The sequence below is a fragment of the Meles meles genome, chromosome 8, assembly GCF_922984935.1.
Source record: "Meles meles chromosome 8, mMelMel3.1 paternal haplotype, whole genome shotgun sequence".
Classification (NCBI taxonomy): Eukaryota; Metazoa; Chordata; class Mammalia; order Carnivora; family Mustelidae; genus Meles; species Meles meles.
In genome coordinates, this window is record NC_060073.1 from 58,921,043 (window position 1) to 58,942,553 (window position 21,511).

At 41.6% G+C, this 21,511-nt stretch overlaps 1 protein-coding gene across 1 annotated transcript; it reads right to left on the minus strand.

The window, feature by feature from the left end:
• Nucleotides 1-1,253: 1,253 nt before the first annotated feature.
• LOC123948776 (olfactory receptor 51G2-like) lies at nt 1,254-2,291 on the minus strand. The gene has a single exon (XM_046015929.1). The coding sequence runs from the start codon at nt 2,289-2,291 to the stop codon at nt 1,254-1,256; it is 1,038 nt and encodes a 345-aa protein (XP_045871885.1).
• Nucleotides 2,292-21,511: the final 19,220 nt, after the last annotated feature.

Below are 21,511 nucleotides of genomic sequence, written 5' to 3' on the forward strand. Positions count from 1 at the left end.
TCTAGATAGCTATAGATAAAAGCAAGAAGTTCCAAATTATTGTGGCTTTTTCTATTAAATTTGAGTAGTGGTTTTCTACCAGGAATATCCCTATTTCAGTTCCCCATCAAGTGTTTGGTTATTTTAGGGCTGAGCAGGCCAAGGGCAATGCTAGTTCTAGTGTGGGGTACCCTTCAGTTTCTGGGTAAAATTCCTTCTGGAAATTTGCAAACAGCTTTGGGAAAATCTCCACAAAACAAATATAAGCTCCTCTCTGAGCTGCGTCCTTGGAAACAGGCTTCCTAATCATGTGATATCATCACATCCTGATGTCCTGATCATATGATATCTGACATCCCATCCTTACCTCATTCCACTGCAATTTACCAACCACTCATTATCCTCACAGGCCTCAGACATTCAGATCTCTTAGTCCTTTCCCTTCCTGAGGACCAACCATAAAGACTTTTTTTTGTCACTTTGTCTTCCCTACTCATTTATTCAACACTATATATTGAGCACTTATTATATGGTAGGCACTGTTCTTGGAGCTGGGGACATATCAGTGAACAAAACAGTCCCCAAATTTCTGGCCTCATGGAGCTTATATCCTGCAAATCATCTGCATTGGAAGTGAGTGGGCTGTTCCACCTGTACCATTGATGCTCCAGCATGATCCAGAAGTTCTACTGAGCAACTTTCCTGGGTTTAACAGTACCAAACTTCAAGCTCAAAACAGAGACATGCCTGAAGAGAATCAAGAGAAAACTATCACTCCCTAGGCTGAAAATAAGTGCTAGATAAATTCAACATGTGCAGTGTCACCCTGTGTGTTTCCCACTGTCCACACCACCCCCTTGAATGTTTCTTGATATGTGAGCTGGTTAATATTGAATTTGGGAGAAAGCCAGTGTTAAGGTGAATATAGTTTACTTCTACCTAATCTTATATATAACAGGAATATAGTTCTTGCTTAGGCTTGGAAATGAAATGGGGGGAGGGGAATCCAGTGGGGAAAAGGAGAGAGGTGCCTGCACAAATGGGAATGCATACACATCCTCTCAGGTGCTGTGGCTAAGTCCCCTAGGAAAGGAGATGTCACAGTATGAGTCTGAAATAGTATAGCTCTAATCAGAACAATGAGAGGACTAACAAGGTAATACTTAAATATACTTTTCAGTGGTCTCAAGTCCCCCAAAATTATAATTATATAAGCTTATTGTGCCCCCACAAAGGGCTCAACCATGGAAGCTGAATCATTCAAACCTCAAAAATTAACTCTCCACCACTAATTCTCCCCCACCCAATGACCCAGGTTTCCCCACAGAGGTCTTGTTTTTCTGGGTCCTTCTGCTCTTCTGGGAGATATCAACCCTTTTCTGCTGGAAGCGCTTTAGGAGGCCCTGACGTATCTGCTTAGACTTGATGCAGTAAACAATGGGGTTCATGAAGGGTGGGACCAAAAAGTGCAGGTTGGCCATGAGTACTGCCAGAGCAGGATAGCTATGCTTCTCTACTCGGTGCAGCACAGATAACCCTAGTTTGGGCAAATAAAAGATGAGAACAATGCAGAGGTGTGAGACACATGTGTTGAGTGCCTTGAGCCTTTCCCCAGGTGATGCAATGCCCAGCACTGTTCGTAGGATCAGGGCATATGAGAGCATGATGAGGAAGGAGTCAAGGCCCAGTGACAAGAGGATAGAGACCAGGCCAACCAAGCTGTTGATCTGGGTGTCTGAGCAGGCCAATCCCACAAGGTCACAGTGTAGGCAGTAACAATGAGAGAGTTCACTGATCTGGGGAAAAAGCAGACGCCGCAGGAGGATGGGTCCTGGGAGGTTGAGCAGGACAGCCCTCACCAGGATGGCAGCCCCCACTCTGGCCATGGCTGAGTGGGTCAGAATTGTGGCATAATGCAGAGGTTCCCGGATGGCAACAAAACGATCAAAGGCCATGGCCAGCAGCACACCAGATTCCACATAGGTGAAGGCATGGATGAAGAACATTTGTGCTGCACAGAGATCAAAGGGCAGCTCACGAGCACCCAGCCAGAAGAGCCACATCATGGTGGGGAAGGTAGAGGCACAAAGTCCCAGATCAGAGGCTGCCAACATGGATAGGAAGATGTACATGGGTTCATGTAAGGATGGATCTGTGTGGATCAGGAGAAGGATGAAACTGTTACCCAGGATAGAAACTACACAGATGAGGTTGATGGGGATGGAAACCCAATGATGAGAGGCTTCCAGGCCTGGAAAGCCAGTGAGGAGGAATGTAGAATGACCAGAAGTGCTGGTGTTGCAGGAGAACATAGTGTTTCCAGGAGGGAGTTGTCCATCCTACAAGTAAGAGACATTCATTCATTTGATCATCACTTATATAAAGTCCATAATAAGTGTGGGATGGAAAGGAAAAGTTGCCCCATAACCCTTTCTTAGGCCATGAAAGAAACCTCATTCCCGTTAGAAGCCCATTCCTCTCCATCTCCTGGCTACTTTAGCCTTCTCTTTGGATATAGTCACAATGAATACATTGTAAGAGTTGATCTCTGCTTACTGCTTTAGCCACTCAGTATCTTTTCTTGGGCGTAAACAACCTTCTTTATTCACTTAAGCTATGCTCAAAGGCCTATCTCCAGAGTGTCTCCTCAGATTAAATAATGAATAATGGAGAATAATTTTCTTCAAAATTTAGGATGGTATTATGAATAAGCAGAAGAGACTCCATTTTTATTTATTCTTAGAGGCAGGTTTTCCACAGTCCAATACACAAACAACACTACTAACAAACAACACTAGAAAGGACACAGGGAAACAAAGGATGTATTTTCAAAATCTTTGTCTGAGGAGGCTGGTTTTGGTTTTTCCTCTGGTGCTGTATAAAACCAACATTTTCTGTATTTCTTTTCTGGAAATTCCTTTGGGGCCCCATAAAGGTTCCTCTGAATGTGTTCAATAGCGACAAATTCTCTACTGAGAAGATGGGTGGACTTAGAGTCAGTATCTAAGAGTTCTTCAAGCTAAGTCTGGTAAACAAGACAGGAACTCAGATGATGCACTTTGGTTAAAATGCCATCTTCCCCAGGCCCATCTCCACCTCCCTGGCTGCTTGAAGCTTCTGACTCTGATTTTGAGACAGTCCTATGGACATGGACTCAATAGGAAGGCACTGTCCTCTGAAATATCTCTTTCGGCCCTCTTGCCATGAAAGCTCTTATGATAGCCCCCAAGTACTTTGAAGTTCTCCTTTGTGTGGGCAGAACGGTGAGGCTGACTGGCCTGAGGGTAACCACCTGAAGAGTTAGAGCAGCTGAGTTTCCAGAACTCCAGGATTAATAATGTTAAGCAAGGAGGCCAGGGTGTAGCGTGAAAGTTCCTCTGATCCCATAACTTCACATCACACCTTCAGGCTCTCCATTCTCCCCAGCTTCTCTCCTCAGCAACAGCGCTGCATCTTCCCTGTGTCTACTAACTTCACATCTGTTTGCATTATAAATTGAATGTCTCACAGAAGCACAAACTGTAATTCCCCTACTTTGTCCCCAGAGCTCACCCTCTAATACCTGCCAGGCATTCCTCCCATTCCTGTTAGCCATGAAATCTCCCGGGGGGGGGGGGGGGGGGTCTGGTTGTTTGTGTTTTTTTTTTTTCACTCCAAAACATATTCTTCAAATCATCATATTTAAACACTCCCCTCCTCTCAGATCCCAGTGAAACTACAAATTGTCATCATTTCTCTAAATATTTATGCCTCCTAACTGTCCTACTTTCTTCAGTCTTTCTGTATTCATTATCAAAATTTCCAACAGAATTCTCAGAATATTTTTAAAAAGGCAAGTATGGACACTTAAATGAGTACATGCATAGAGAGGAAGCGGTGATCAGATTTGTTATAGGAGGATGTCTCCTATCATAACTTCCTTTAATGATCTGGCCCCTCATTCTGAAGGATCGGGTCTAAGTAAGATCTTTATACTGGGTGCAGAGAGGGAGAGACCTTGTCCGTGCTACATCTGTAGCTTACTCTATCACCGGTTCCCTAAGCATTATAAACACTACTCATAATATATCTTTCTACCAGCAAATTTACTGTACTTGTTAATTCTTTTTTGTTAAAGTATAGGAAACACATAGAAAAGCCTACCTGTCATAAATGTGAAGATTGAATTTCCTTGAAGTGAACACACCTGTGTAACAAGCACTCAGAATGAGAAACAGAACATTGTCAGCTCCCCAAGAACACTCTGGGAGCCCTTCTGGTCACCCCATCCTCTCAATGATAACCACCTTTCTCACTTCTAATATCACAGATTAATTTGCCTGTTAGAATCATGCAGTATACACTCTTTTGAATGTGCCTTCCTTCATTCAATTTGTCTATTTGCTGAAAGGATGAATAGATGATTTTTCTTAAAAGCACTATCTTACTAAATTGACTTTCTGTTCTAAGCTAAGCACTGTGCTAGGAAGTGGCATATAGCAATGAAAAGTCATATAAGGCAGGGATAGACTAAATGAATGTGGTTTTGCTTCAATGTGAGTGTATATGGATCGACCCATCAGTCTCTGATGATGATGATGATGATGATGATAAGAATAGTTGCTATCATTTATTGACCATATACCAGACACTGAGTAAGGATGTTACCTACACTCATAATAATAAGATGAGTCTCAGGTTGACTAACTTGCTGTAAGTGAACGATCCTGATCTCAGCTCAGCACTGATTCTCAAGACTGTGCAGTAGACAGTTTATGAAACTTGTCCCAATGTCAGGCAAGACATGCATTATCTGATAGACCAGGGCCCAAATGGATGGGCTTTTCCCCTGTTCAAAAAAAAAAACGGTCTATTAAGCAAAAGAGCAGCTTAGGGACCACCCAAAGCAACATTTTTGCCAACTGCCATTCCATATAGTGTCATTTTGTATGAAGCTTCTGTCCATAGCAGAGTGCAATGACAACCACAAGCCCACAGTCACACCTGAAAAAAAGTCAGTGTCTGACATCTCAGGCACATGGAAGCTGATCTCTGATTCCTAGGGATCTGTATATCAGTGTGCTGTGTTAAATTTACTTTGCTCTACCCCATTTTCCCCTTTTTGCTATGCTCCTTGATTTCTTCTTTCTCCTTCATCTTCAGGGTCATAAGGTCTTTTTTCTTACACAAAAATGTAAAAGTCAGAAATAATACATTGGCCTTTTATAAATGTTACATACACATATTGCTGACTTAATCCTCCAACCCTGTGGAGAAACGCTTTTTCCATTTTTTTATGGAAAAAACTGGGGTTCAGAGGGGCTAAGTGACTTTGTCAAGGTCTTGAAACTAGGTTGTAGATCTGGGGATTTAAATCCAAGCTGGCCTAAAGATAAAGGCTATTTGCTTAATTGCTTTATACAAGGAAGAATTGTTCTGGCACTTTATGATTATTAGGTGCCCAGCCCTCAAGACAATTTAAAGGCCAGTTTTTCTGTCCCCTCCCTCCAAAGCCACTTCCTCTAAAGCAGATGCAGAAGTTGGGCACTGGAATGAGGTCCCCCAATAAAAGCTGTCTTCAGAGTAGTCCAGCCAGACCCCTCTGCTCCAATCATTTCTAGTTTTTCTAGCCTTTTCACACAGATTGTGACTCATCCCCTGGAAGCAGTGGCCAAATCCCCTTCCATAGCCCACCTGCACCCAAGACCCAAGAGTGTTGTGGTGTTTGATACAGAGAGGCTGCTCCCTCCTCCTCCACTCCTGTGCTGCAGGAGTAACAAGGAGTTCACCAAAAAGTAGTGTTCTTGTCATAGAAAAAGGACAAGAACACTGACCTCACAGAGCATGAACACAGGGAAAGATTATAAACTGTTTAGCACATGGTAGGCACTGAAATGTAATAACAAGCATATTTCACATTCATTATCTCATGAAGTCTCCCTACTTCCAAAGCCTGTTAGTGGCATCACACACACCCCCTTCTGGAGATGGAGAAATAGTCTGAGAGAAGAGGAAACTTGCCAAGGACCACACAAAGGGTCCGCAGAAGACCAGCTTCAAGCGCCATCCATTTGACTCCAAAGTTCATGTCACTGTCCGTTCCTCAAAATTCTCACCTCTAAAATATTTGAAAATAATATTTATCCCTTGAGAGCATTGTAAAATAAGAATGCATGCAAAGCACTTAGGACAGTGCCTGGCACATAATAAGCACTTAAAAATTATAATAGATAATATTTGAATATTAACTGCTTTGTAAGGTGGGTATAATTATCACTTGGCTATGTGAAAACTGAGCCACCAAGTCATTGGAAAACGTTCTTAAGATCATGAAGTAAGGAGTCAAGATGGCGGGGAAGTAGGAGGAGGCACCTTTTCAACCTGTACCCTAAAGGGAGCTGATTACCTACCAAAGAACTCCGACCACCCATGAAATCAGCCTGAGATCAGAATTATACACGTCTGGATCTCTACAGGAGCAGAAGACACCACTGGCAGGTAAAGCAGAATGGGAGCGTCGGACTGATATCTGAAGATAAACAAAAGGGGGAGGGAGCCACCAGAGGTGACCGATTGGAAAGTAATACCCCAACACGAGAGTGCTCTGCCTCTGGGGATGAGCATTAACTTGGGGTCTGGTTGAAAGCACTCAAAAAACAAACAGCAAAGGATCACGGGGGGTAATAGTGGGAACCTGGGCAGTTAGGGTCAGGGACCTAAGTCCCCGGACCCAGGACAGCCTCCCCTGGTGCTGAGCCAGAGAGAGTGCGGCGGAGAAATCAGGTCTCCGTCCCTGAGTCACCAGTGTGCCTGAACGCCAGCGCACCCGAGAACGAGTGGGGTCTGGCTCCCGTGAGGGGCTGGGAGCCCGGCCAGACGGCAATCCTGAAATGCGCGCGTCCCATACCCTCCCTTGAGATAGGTGCTTATAGGCACTAGCCTGGAGCTCTGGCATCCGGAAAAACCAGACATTCCCAGCCAGGGACAGCGGGAAAGTCTCAGTGTGCGATCTCTGCTCGGAACCTCACTGGCGGTCTGGAGCTGCCTAGATAGCCGCCACTGCCCTGGTTTTGGGTACAACGAGGAGCTCCTGCATCCCCAGGGACAGTGACTCAGAACCGACTCAGCCAGCAGCTTTTCCAAAACATTCTGGGGCTTCTCTCTGAGAGGAAGGTCGGGGTGCTGTTTGCTCTCTTCTAAACCTCCAAAAACCATCAAAAGCTGTCAAGGCAAGAGAAAGCAGATGAAAGAACATAAAAACCCCCAGAGAACAAAAGGCTGAAAAAAAAAACAGTTTCCTCAGAGCCCACCACCTTGAGGGGAGCGGGAGGACCTAACTCAGGGAACATCATTGTCTGAAAACCCACGTGGCAGGCCCCTCCCCCAGGAAACCAACCAGGAAGAAGAAAAAAAAACAAAAGACTACAAGAGAACAACCACCACTACTTCATAAATACAACTTTTATTTTTAACTTTTTACCTATATTCTGGTTCTTTTTTTTATACATACAGATAATTTTCTAACCTATTTACCATCACACTGAGATGTCCAGTAAATCAAATTCTTTAATAACCTTCTAACCTGAACTTTTTGATACATACACCCGTGTTTTTCTTTTGCTTTTCTAACTTTTTAATTGTTTTAATTTTAACTTAGTTTAGTCTAGTTTATTCTTTTTTAATTTTTATTTTGTACTATACATATAGAGTTAAACTTCAAGGTAATCCCCTTTCCCCAATCAATGCTACCCCTATAGGCAAACCAGTTTCTAATCCCCCTGTAACTTAGGAAAGTTGAGTCCCTTAACAAAAACATCAAGATACCTTCAGGAAGAATCAAAATAACCTTCCTTACCCACACTGAGAATTTATAACCACTCTCCCAATTTTTCCTTCTGTCAGTGTTTCTGTGAATTTGTGTTTGTCCTGATAATATATAAATCTTATACTTGGGGTTCTTTCTGATGAGGTTCTTCCCTTTTTTTTGCTTATATATATATATATTTTTCTCTTGTCAGATACTTTTATCAGTCTTTTTGTTTGTCTGTTTTTGTTTGTATACTTCATAAATCTTACCTTGTGGCCCATTTGGGCTGAGCCTTCTCTTTTATCTTCTCTTTTTTTCCTATCTCTCTCTCTCTCTCTTTTTTTTCCTTTTTTCTTTCCCCTTTTTTTTTCTTTCTTCTTCTCTATTTCTTTTTCTTTTCTTTTTTCTCTCATTTGGGTGGGGAATCCTGATTGCACAGAAGCGTTCCAGGGTGCACATTGACTGCACCACAATCGATAAGTCCAGCTGCATCTGCTCAGTCATCTCTTTTCAAAATGACTAGGAGGAGGAATACCCAACAGAAGAAAAATACAGAGGATGGGCCTTCTGCAACAGAGCTAATGGCTATCGACATAGACAATATGTCAGAAAAGGAATTCAGACTAACAATTATCCAGGCAATAGCTAGGTTGGAGAAAGCCATGGATGACCAAACAGAATTGATTAGGGCAGAACTGAAAGCCACCAGGGATGATGTTCACAATGTTAGGGCAGAACTGAAAGCCACCAGGGATGATGTTCAAAATGCTCTCAATGAGTTCCAATCTAATCTAAATTCTCTAAAAGCTAGGGTAACTGAGACAGAAGATAGAATTAGTGATCTGGAGGACAAACAGATAGAGAAAAAGGATCTGGAGGAAGCCTGGAACAAACAGCTCAGAAGCCACGAAAACAGAATCAGGGAAATAAACGATGCCATGAAACGTTCCAACGTCAGAATTATTGGAATCCCTGAAGGGGAGAAAAAAGAAAGAAGTTTAGAAGATATAGTGGAAGAAGTTGTCTATGAAAATTTTCCCAATCTCACGAATGGAAACAACGTTCATGTACTAGAGGCAGAGAGATTTCCTCCCAAGATTTTAAATTCTCGAAAGTCCTCACAACACCTTATAGTTAGAATGAGGAATTATGTTTCAAGAGAGACCCTCTTAAAAGCAGCTAGGACAAAAAAGCTCCTTACTTACAGAGGAAAGCCCATTAGAATAACGTCAGACCTTTCCACACAGACCTGGCAAGCCAGGAAGGGCTGGCAAAATATATTCAGAGTACTAAATGAGAAGAACATGCAACCAAGAATACTCTATCCAGCAAGACTGACATTTAAAATGGATGGAGAGATAAAGAGTTTCCAAGACCAGAAAGGCTTAAAAGACTATGCAACCACCAAGCCGACACTGCAGGAAATATTAAGGGGGGTCCTATAAAAGAGAAAAAATCCTAAGAATATCATTGAACAGAAATATAGAAACAATCTACAGACAGAAAGACTTCAAAGGCAACACGATGTCAATAAAAACCTATCTCTCAATAATCACTCTCAATGTGAATGGCCTAAATGCGCCCATAAAATGACACAGGGTTGCAGATTGGATAAAACGGCAGGACCCATCCATATGTTGTCTACAAGAGACCCATTTTGAACCTAAGGATACACCCAGACTGAAAGTGAAGGGATGGAGAAGCATCTTTCATGCCAATGGGCCTCAAAAGAAGGCCAGAGTAGCGATTCTCATATCAGATAAATTAGATTTTAAACTAAAGACTCTAGTCAGAGATACAGAAGGACATTACATAATTCTTAAAGGGACTATCCGCCAAGATGATCTAACAATTGTGAATATCTATGCCCCCAATATGGGAGCACCCAATTACATAAGAAAACTATTAATCAAGATAAAGAGTCATATTGATATGAATACAATAATAGTAGGAGATCTTAATACGCCTCTCTCAGAAATAGACAGATCATCGAAGCAGAAAATTAATAAAGAAATAAGAGCATTGAATGAAACTTTGGACCAGATGGACCTCATCGACGTATACAGAACAATCCACCCTAAAACAACAGAATACTCATTCTTCTCAAGTGCACATGGAACCTTCTCCAGAATAGACCACATACTGGGTCACAAAGCAGGACTCAACCGATACCAAAAGACTGACATTATTCCCTGCATATTCTCCGATCACAATGCTTTGAAACTGGAGTTCAATCACAAGGAAAAGTTCAGAAGGAACTCAAACACCTGGAAGCTAAAGACCACCTTGCTTAAGAATGCTTGGATCAACCAGGAGATCAAAGATGAACTTAAACAATTCATGGAAACCAATGAGAATGAAGACACCTCGGTCCAAAATCTATGGGATACAGCAAAGGCGGTTCTAAGGGAGAAATACATAGCCATCCAAGCCTCCCTCAAAAACATTGAAAAATCCAGAATACACCAGCTGTCTCTACACCTTAAAGAACTGGAGAATCAACAACAAATCAAACCAACTCCACATGCAAGAAGGGAAATAATCAAGATTAGAGCAGAGATCAATGAGGTAGAAACGAGAGATACAGTAGAACGTATCCATGAAACTAGAAGCTGGTTTTTTGAGAGAATCAATAAGATCGATAAACCATTGGCCACACTAATCCAAAAGAAAAGAGAGAAAGCCCAAATTAATAAAATTATGAATGAAAAGGGAGAGATCACAACTAACACCAAGGAAATAGAAACAATCATCAGAAACTATTACCAACAGTTATATGCCAATAAGCTAAGCAACCTAGATGAAATGGATGCATTCCTGGAAAGCTACAAACTCCCAAAATTGAACCAGGAAGAAATTGACAACCTGAATAGACCGATATCTAGTAATGAGATTGAAGCAGTGATCAAAACCTCCCAAAAAACAAGAGCCCAGGACCTGATGGATTCCCTGGGGAATTCTACCAAACTTTCAAAGAAGAAATAACACCAATTCTCCTGAAGCTGTTCCAAAAAATTGAAGCAGAAGGAAAACTTCCAGACTCTTTTTATGAAGCCAGCATTACCCTGATCCCCAAACCAGGCAAAGACCCTACCAAAAAGGAGAATTTCAGACCAATATCACTGATGAATATGGATGCAAAGATTCTCAACAAGATCCTAGCAAACAGGATCCAGCAGCACATTCAAAAGATTATCTACCATGACCAGGTGGGATTCATCCCTGGGTTGCAAGGTTGCTTCAACATTCGCAAATCAATCAGTGTGATAGAACACATCAATAAGAGAAGAGAGAAGAACCACATGGTCCTCTCAATTGATGCAGAAAAAGCATTTGACAAAATCCAGCATCCGTTCCTGATGAAAACGCTTCAAAGTATAGGGATAGAGGGAACATTCCTGAACTTCATAAAATCTATCTATGAAAGACCCACAGCAAATATCATCCTCAATGGGAAAAAGCTTGCAGCCTTCCCGTTGAGATCAGGAACACGACAAGGATGCCCACTCTCACCACTCTTGTTCAACATAGTATTAGAAGTTCTAGCAACGGCAATCAGACAACAAAGAGGAATAAAAGGTATCCAAATTGGCAAGGAAGAAGTCAAACTCTCTCTCTTCGCAGATGACATGATTCTTTATATGGAAAACCCCAAAGACTCCACCCCCAAACTACTAGAACTCATACAGCAATTCAGTAACGTGGCAGGATACAAAGTCAATGTACAGAAATCAGTGGCTTTCTTATACACTAACAATGAAAATACAGAAAGGGAAATTAGAGAATCGATTCCATTTACTATAGCACCAAGAACCATAAGATACCTGGGAATAAACCTAACCAAAGAGGTAAAGGACCTGTACTCGAGGAACTACAGAACACTCATGAAAGAAATTGAAGAAGACACAAAAAGATGGAAGACTGTTCCATGCTCTTGGATTGGAAGAATAAACATTGTTAAAATGTCTATACTGCCTAGAGCAATCTATACTTTTAATGCCATTCTGATCAAAATTCCACCGATATTTTTCAAAGAGCTGGAGCAAATAATCCTAAAATTTGTATGGAGTCAGAAGAGACCCCGAATTGCTAAGGAAATGTTGAAAAACAAAAACAAAACTGGCGGCATCACATTACCCGATTTCAAGCTTTACTACAAAGCTGTGATCACCAAGACAGCGTGGTACTGGCATAAAAACAGCCACATAGACCAGTGGAACAGAGTAGAGAGCCCAGATATGGACCCTCAACTCTATGGTCAAATAATCTTCGACAAAACAGGAAAAAAATATTCAATGGAAAAAAGACAGTCTCTTCAATAAATGGTGCTGGGAAAACTGGACAGCGATATGTAGAAGAATGAAACTCGACCATTCTCTTACACCGTTCACAAAGATAAACTCGAAATGGATAAAAGACCTCAACGTGAGACAGGAATCTATCAGAATCCTAGAGGAGAACATAGGCAGTAACCTCTTCGATATCAGCCACAGCAACTTCTTTCAAGATATGTCTCCAAAGGCCAAGGAAACAAAAGCAAAAATGAACTTTTGGGACTTCATCAAGATCAAAAGCTTCTGCACAGCAAAGGAAACAGTCAACAAAACAAAGAGGCAACCCACGGAATGGGAGAAGATATTTGCAAATGACAGTACAGACAAAAGGTTGATATCCAGGATCTACAAAGAACTTCTCAAACTCAACACACACAAAACAGATAATCATATCGAAAAATGGGCAGAAGATATGAACAGACACTTCTCCAACGAAGACATACAAATGGCTATCAGACACATGAAAAAATGTTCATCATCACTAGCCATCAGGGAGATTCAAATTAAAACAACATTGAGATACCACCTGACACCAGTTAGAATGGCCAAAATTAGCAAGACAGGAAACAACGTGTGTTGGAGAGGATGTGGAGAAAGGGGAACCCTCTTACACTGGTGGTGGGAATGCAAGTTAGTGCAGCCACTTTGGAGAACAGTGTGGAGACTCCTGAAGAAATTAAAAATAGAGCTTCCCTATGACCCTGCAATTGCACTGCTGGGTATTTACCCCAAAGATACAGATGTAGTGAAAAGAAGGGCCATCTGTACCCCAATGTTTATTGCAGCAATGGCTACGGTCGCCAAACTGTGGAAAGAACCAAGATGCCCTTCAACGGATGAATGGATAAGGAAGATGTGGTCCATATACACGATGGAGTATTATGCCTCCATCAGAAAGGATGAATACCCAACTTTTGTAGCAACATGGACGGGACTGGAAGAGATTATGCTGAGTGACATAAGTCAAGCAGAGAGAGTCAAGTATCATATGGTCTCACTTATTTGTGGAGCATAACAAATAACACGGAGGACATGGGGAGATGGAGAGGAGAGGGTGTTGAGGGAAACTGGAAGGGGAGATGAACCATGAGAGACTATGGACTCTGAAAAACAACCAGAGGGTTTTGAAGGGGGGGGGGGGGTGGGAGGTTGAGGAACCAGGTAGTGGGTAATAGCGAGGGCACGTACTGCATGGAGCACTGGGTGTGATGCCAAAACAATGAACACTGTTATGCTGTAAATAAACAAATAAACGAATAAAAAATATATATATATCAAAAAAAAATCATGAAGTAAGAAAGTGGATGAACCTGGGTTCGAATCTAAGCAGTCTGACGCCAGAACTGTCATTTTTGAGCACAGTGTTATGTTGCTGCTTTGTGCTAGCTAGATTATTAGTGCCACAGATGTTCCTCCCCAAAGAAGTGCAGGACTATAGATGTATGGGATCTCCTCATTTACCACCCTTGCCTCCTCTCCAGTCACTTATAGTATGCATCAATCTTGAATTTCCCCATAGAAAAGTTCTAAGTTTATAAGGGGCCCATGTGCTTATTAACTGTCCCTGTGTTGCATAATGCATATGTTTAATTACAGGCTCATGGTTTAGGAAGAAGAACTTTCTCCTCAAAGTAGTAGTCTCCTGAGAAAGCAAAGGAGAAACATGATAAAACTGTATCTGGAAAGAAAAAAGAGGGAGGCAGAGAGGAAAACTATGCAGAGCAGATCCTTCTGAGGATGGGGGTGGGGAGAGACAGAATTAAACTACACTTTCTGCCCCTCCGCAATCTTCCTCATTTAGGTTCCAGAAAGACTTTGTCTTTCTCTAGTCGGGGAAGTCTGTGCCCACATGGCCTGTAGCTGAACTATGAGCCACTGAAAAGAAATGACCCAGCTTAGAGACGATTGGAGACACTTTCCCCCACCCCAAAAGATTTCTATGGCAACCAGGCATCAGTCCCCAGCACTCAAAGGGATGTAAAGCTTTAAGCCTCTAGATTTGCCAGCTAAATCCTGGGACTGAAGAAGCCCCAGGCCTGAGGCCAAGAGGAAGTTTATGGAAAAATCAGCTTTGGCATAGACAGCTCTAGCCTAGCAGAGACCAGCAGCTTGGAACTAGGGATCCAAGTTTTCCACAAGACCATGATGCTGCTTTGCTGTAGTCAAAATTAGCTCTATCACTGCTCTGCTCAGAAATAAGCTTAGCATAAACCTGCCTGAGCCACACAGCTATAACTGGGCAGTCACAAACTGTCTGCAGGGTCTCTAACTCCCCAGAAATAACTCAGGCTTCTTCCACCTCCAAGTGCTTTCTGTTGTTTGAAACTACTATTATGATTTATGAATGAATGGGGATGTGTGGGGAGATTTCCTGCCCTCCATGTGCCCTCCTACCACATATAAACAGAGATTCTCAGAGCCTACAGCTTTAATACAGGACTTAGATCCCAAAAGCTATCAATGAAATTTCAGTGAAATCTGAGTGGAGGAATAAAATCAGAGTTCCTCAAAAGGTTTTATGTATCAATTTAGGATCCACATAGTAATAAAAATCATTAAGTAAGTGTGATTCTATTAGTCTTTTCTAAATCACTTTAAATATTTTTGAACAGTAGATCCCCTTCAAATTTAACTCTATGTGTTGCCTGATTTTGAAAGTTGGCAACTATGAATCCTTGATTAGATTTAACTGATGCAGTGTGGCTATTTATAATGAGATGCCAAGGTCTAGTACTGAATGGTATTAAATTTTAAACGATAGAATCATCCTGGTATACAGGCCTGTTTGTATAAATCAACTCCTATCAATGTGTTATAACCCAGCCTTCTGTGATCTTCCCTCCAGAATCAACACACAAAGCAAAAGTGTCTGCAAAAGTGATCTCTCAAACTTCCTTGAATGTCTTTAATAGCATGAATACTGTATGTTCTATTAAAATTATGTTTCTTCTCACATTAACATTTCAGAGTTTGGGAGAGGCTGGCCTCTAACCTGTATTTTATCCTGGATGGGCAGTACAGAGTAGAAGTATATACCAATAGACCCAGACGGTTTGGGTTTGAATCCTGGCTTCATAGTACAGATCAGCCACGTGACTATGGGCAAATTTCTTAACCTCTCTGTCCTAATGTTCTGAACCATAAAACACAATGAGTACTTTTCTCAGTGAGTTTTGGTGAGGTTAAATGAGTTCATCAGGAAATCATAGTTTTTTGATGTTTACTATGATCATCTCTTACATAGCTGACTGCCTTCTTGACTTAGAATGAGATAGAAAGCAACCCCTCCATACTGGCTGAAACTAGTCAGAATATGCTGTTTCAAGGGAGGTTTGGTCACACACCCGAACCCAGACTGAGGCAGAGTCCATCCCCTATACCTGACTTTGCCCCCAAATCAGAAGCCCCATACTATGATGCAGGAAATCTGTCAGATTCAGCCTGTCTTATCAGAAGCCTCTGCGGGTGAACCTGGAGAGTCATCTATAGCTCATTTGGCCCAGATTTGGCCAGGTAATTGAAGACTGAGAAGGAACGGTGTTTCCTATTATCATGAAGTAACCATGTTTCTCAGCCCAGAACAGCAAGGAATGGTCTAACTCAAAAGACGACATTGATTAATGTAATAAGAACTCATTACAGATGCCCACCCAAGCCTATTATGTTACAAGAAAAAGGATCAGCAAAAGCCTGAAAGTAACACTCACCTCCTGAGATTTGGAAAGACCAGAAGAGTAGTTGCCTGCCCTAAACAGAGACTGTTCAGTGCAGCCCAGAGGCAGAAATGCTGAAACAGGCTGAAGCTATAAGGCTCTGTGCTCCAACTCCTCAACCTAGGCCCCAGGTTTGACCGTCCAGTGCCAGTACTCACCATCGCTCCAGAGTGGGAATCTCTTCTCATCTGTTCCTCTGTTTGTGAAAAGCATTTTTTTTTTTTGCTGGGTCAGTAAAGACCAGTACTTTATAATCCTCCTGATGGAAGTAGGGGAATAACTGGTCTTCTGGGATCCAAGTACAAATCCAAGAGATTTTCGTAGTTGAACTTCCTGAACCCCCTGGTGCTAGGGGCACCTGGTGCTAGGCAGCTCTGGGACTTGGAAGGAAGCATCAAGCAGAAAATCCTGATGATTTTTCATAGGGGGCATCAGAAGAATACTAAATTGCCCCAGATTGAGTACCTGCCTTTCCCAAAGGGCCAGCCCCATGAACAGCCTGGTGACAGATGGAGGCAGGTGGGGACCAAGAGGATAGTTAGAGACCAGGGCACCCAACTGTCCTGCTGGAGCACCAGAGGCCATGAAAAATTTCCATTTCTAGAAAGAATAGATATAAGTTCTTTCCAAATTCTCTCAAAGAGAAACCTAGGTAGTGTAGCCAAAGAGATGTGCATGAGTGCTTTATACATGGGGAACATGTTAGGAGAAAACAGTTCTCTTTTTGCCCATACCTAGAGAATGAAGGTGGTTGAAAATGAAGCTATAATGATGAAGCAATGTCTCTCTCTCCTGGTAATACCCTCTGAGGTCACACATCAATCATGATGTAGTAGAAAAGCTGGGATCTATTTCTGGATCTGTCATTTACCAACTGTGTGATAATGAGCAAATTAACCCCTTGAGCCTTTTATGCTTTACTTATAAACTAGGAATAATTCTTATTTCATAGGATTGTTAGAATTATGCTAGACTATGAAGGCATGCAGAAAAGGACTTGGCACATCATATAAGCTCCATAGACCCTCCTTTCCTTTTCAGTAGGAAATCGAGAACAGGCTTTCAGTAGTGTCTGGACACCCCTATCTTGCCCATCCACAGATCACATTTCCCCTAAGAGTTTTGGGCAGGGTCAGGAGTGGGAGGGAGGTGGTTTAAATAAACTTTTTATTTGAGGATATTTTCAGATTCACAGAAAAGTTATAAAAACCATGTAGTTTCTATATATCTTCCCCCTACTTTCCTTAATGTTAATAACTTATATACACATGGTACATTTGTCAGAAGTAAGGAATTAATAGTGGTACATTACTAGTAACTAAAGTCCAGATTTTATTTAGATTTTGACAGCTTTTCCATTAGTATCAATTTTTTGGTCCTAGATCCAGTGCAGAGAACCAGAGTGCAATTAGCCATCATGTCTCCTTAGTCTCTTCTGGTCTGTGATAGTTTCTCAATTTTTCCTTGGTTTTTGTGACCTTGAGAGTCTTGAAAAATATTGGTCAGTTATTTTAGAAGGTCAGAGCATTTAATTCACTAACTTCAGCCCTCCTCTCTTCCTTTCTCTCTAGCATGGAAAGGGGGACAACGTAGAGGTATCAGACTACCCCGCAGGATGCCCTGACTCCTCTTTATTCCACTCCAGATCCTAGTGTGTCCTGCAGATTCAAGAACAGGACATTTCAAGGTTCTGTCTGTTTGAGGCCAATAACATCTCCTGAGGATTTCTTAGTGGTTTTCCCAATTAGGGAACCAAGCTCTGTCCTCCAAGGAATGTACCCCAATATAAGGCTTTCCCATACCTACCATACATGCCTTTTTCTCATTCATTGAAATTTAGAAATTTTTCAGGTTCTTATGTTTCAGGCTCTAAAAAGTTGAGAGATGATTTTTAATAGAGTCTTAACTATTTTTTTAATTAACTATGTTAAAATATGGTCATCTTTCTGATGAAATTGTTTCTTTAGCTTTTCTAGCTCTGCATTCTGAGATGCGTTCTTTGCCTTTAAAGCTAATAAATATGGCTAATGTTAGGTTGTCTCTCAAATCTGGAATGGGAGGGAAGATAGTAAATGGAAGTAGATGGACGAAACCTGAGAGCAATTCCATCTGCTCCTGAGAGACTGTTCTATTCACTCTAAAGTCTACATTATCCAAGAGTCTTTGAAATGGTGCGCAATATTGGGGTTCCACTTTACTACAGATTAATCAGGCACCAATCCTATCCTGTACTAATTTATGCCTCCAGAAGAAAGTAAATTATGTGTAAAAACTAAAATGGACTCTTTAGTAGACATGAGAGAAATAGAGAAGTCTTTATATAAAGAAAATGTTATTTGAGTTGAGACTGAGAAGATGGCCTTAAATATGTAGAAATAAAAGGCTTGCTGGGGGGGGGGGGGGTACCTGGGTGTCTCCGTCAGTTAAGCATCTCCCTTCAGCTCAGGTCATGGTCCCAGGATCTTAGGATTAAGCCCCACATCAGGTTCTCTGCTCAGCGGAGAGTCTGCTTCTCCCTCTGCCCCTCATCCTGCTCATACACGCGCTCTCTCTCTCTCACTCTCAAATAAATAAATATTTAAAAGCCTTGCCAGGACTGTTGTTAAGATCATTGCATATGGAATCAAACAGGGCTTAAACCCTTATTACTAAACTAGATACCCTGTGCCAGGTACCTAGACTCTAAATGCATCAGTTTTAATTAGTAATAATTAAACCCATCCAGTGGCTATTGATCAGTCTCTGCTCCAGTGACCTGTTGCCATTCAATGGACTTCTGTGCAAGGGTCCGTATCAGTAGAGGTAAACAGAAGCCTCAGTGAGGCGAAGCCCATGCTCGGTTAAAGCCTCCATCCCTGCTGCTCTGGATAGATACATAAAAGGCCAACTCTAAGCCTGAATTTTCACTATTTCTAGAAGAACCTAGACAGTCTTCTAGTGGCACATTAGTTGCATTGAACCAACAGCAATTTGTCCTCACAAAATAGGTAGTAATATTTCAGAGACAGATTCATCTTCTCTCCTACACTTCTTCTGCCAGCACCACCATTTTTAGACTTAAACCATCAGGATATCCCAACATTACTTGCAACTGAGAAACTGATTTTGCAATCAAAGAATTCTAATAATGGGATTTCCCTATGGAATGCATTAGTCTTACAACATACACCATCAGCCAGAAAAAGTTGGCCCAATAAGACTGTGAGATGCCCTGCTAAAGACACAGCTATGACACCATTTGGAAACCCCAACCTATGACATAGGAAGGTTGTCCCATAAACTCTGATAAGTGATTAAAATCAACAAATATATGGGGGCATTTTTTTCATATCTACTATATACACACACTTCAGAGAATTGGGGGGGGGAGAAGTGGCCCCTATTATCACCAAACTAATAGCTCCTTTATAGAGCACTTTCATTCCATCCCCCAATATAGTGCTCAGCCTGTTTAGTAAAAAAAAAAAAGGGGGGGGAGGCACAATGACAATGACTAGGACTTTCTACCAGAGTAAGCAAAGCTGGTTCTAATAAATTGGAATTTGCAACTATCCCTTGGCTCTGGGGCTTCTTCAGCCACTGATAAATAGAGGATGGAGTTTCTGTACTGGCTGGAGTGAATTATCCTTATTACCAAGAAGAATTCAAGTGGCTGGTACATAATGGGCCAAGAAGGACTATGCCTAAAACCCAAAATATACATTGGAGAGATTCCTAGTTATGATTGCCTGATGGCAACGGCCAGTGCATTAAAGACAGGAACATTAAGGATACCGATCCTTCAGGAATGATTTGGTTGACTCACCAGGAAAAGAACACTGGAGGACTAAGGTACTGGCAGTGAGTGAGGGGAAGTTGGAATGACTGGCAGCTTTGGTCTTACAGCTAGTACCAAGGTGGGGACTACTGAGCATGGTTGTGTTCTATTCATCAGTCTAGATGCATATTATTGAATATTACCAAAGCAACCCTGTGGTATATATTAATATCTTTACTTAATAGGTAAGTAAAAGGAACTTCAGAGAGATGGCACGTGGCTAGTAACTAGCAGGGTTAGCCCTGAATCCATGGCTGCCCTATCATGGGATCTGTGGTCTTTTTTATCACACCCAGCAGTGGCTTACTCAGTACCTATAGGAGTGAGTGAGAGCAGTGATGTGAAGCAGAGCATTTTCTGAGTGTCTGCAAATTCATACATGGGTCTCTTCCTTTGATTTTTTTTCCACTTTGCTTTCTGGGACTATGGTCCAGGAATCGAATCAGTACAGTGATGCAACTTGGATGTTAGATGTCACCTGATAACCTTCCACTACACAAATTCTTTTTTTTTCCATTTTATTTATTTTTTCAGCGTAACAGTATTCATTGTTTTTGCACAACACCCAGTGCTCCATGCAAAACGTGCCCTCCCCATTACCCACCACCTGTTCCCCCAACCTCCCACCCCTGACCCTTCAAAACCCTCAGGTTGTTTTTCAGAGTCCATAGTCTCTTATGGTTTGCCTCACACAAATTCTTTTAAAAACAGAACTGGACCATATACACAATGGAGTATTATGCCTCCATCAGAAAGGACGAATACCCAACTTTTGTAGCAACATGGACAGGACTGGAAGAAATTATGCTGAGCGAAATAAGTCAAGCAGAGAGAGTCAAGTATCATATGGTCTCACTTATTTGTGGAGCATAACAAATAACATGGAGGACATGGGGAGATGGAGAGGAGAGGGAGTTGAGGGAAACTGGAAGGGGAGATGAACCATGAGAGACTATGGACTCTGGAAAACAACCAGAGGGTTATGAAGGGGCGGCGGGAGGGGGTGGGGTGGGGTGGGAGGTTGAGGAACCAGGTGGTGGGTAATAGGGAGGGCACGTACTGCATGGAGCACTGGGTGTGATGCCAAAACAATGAACACTGTTATGCTGTAAATAAGCAAATAAAAATAAATTAATTAATTTAAAAAAAAAACAGAACTGGAAATTTCAAAAAGGCATGAAGTGTTTTTAGGTTCCCTAAATCTATAGAAAACATTAAGCAGTTATACAGGGACAAATATATATAGAGAGAGATAGAGAATAATTCTCAATTCCTTCTAGCTCTCATATATATATATATATATATATATATATATGACTCATCTATATATATGAATGACTCATATATATGTATATATCAACATACATATATATCAATATATGTATATATCAACTCATATATATATGACTCGTATATATGTATATATATGTATATATCTACTCATATATATGTATATATGAGTTGGAAGGAATTGAGAATTATTCTGTCTCCTCTCCCTTCCTTTTTTCCCCTTCCTCCTCTACAGCTTATGACCACATCCCTCCCAGCTGCTCCTACAGCCTCTGCTTGAGCTGACAGGGCAGCCTGTTATCTCTGGGCTGTCACTAAAATAAGGGTCTTCCCTGGACCTTTAACTCTCATGCACCTACTTACTATGCCACTTCAAGCAAGTCACTTTACTCCATTCAGACTCCATGTCCTCTCCTGGGATGTGAGTTTAATAGTTCCTATATCACTAAATTGTTATGTGGCTTAAATCATACAACCTACCATAGCAACAGTATTCACAGTAGTCAAAAGGTGGAAGCCACCCAAGTGTCCATTCACAGATGAATGGATAAACGAAATGCATTTACAAACATTGGGATATTATTCAGCCTTT

Coding starts and splice junctions, on each gene's coding strand:
- LOC123948776 (XM_046015929.1), bottom strand. CDS start 2,291: ATGTTCTCCTGCAACACCAGCACTTCTGGTCATTCTACATTCCTCCTC.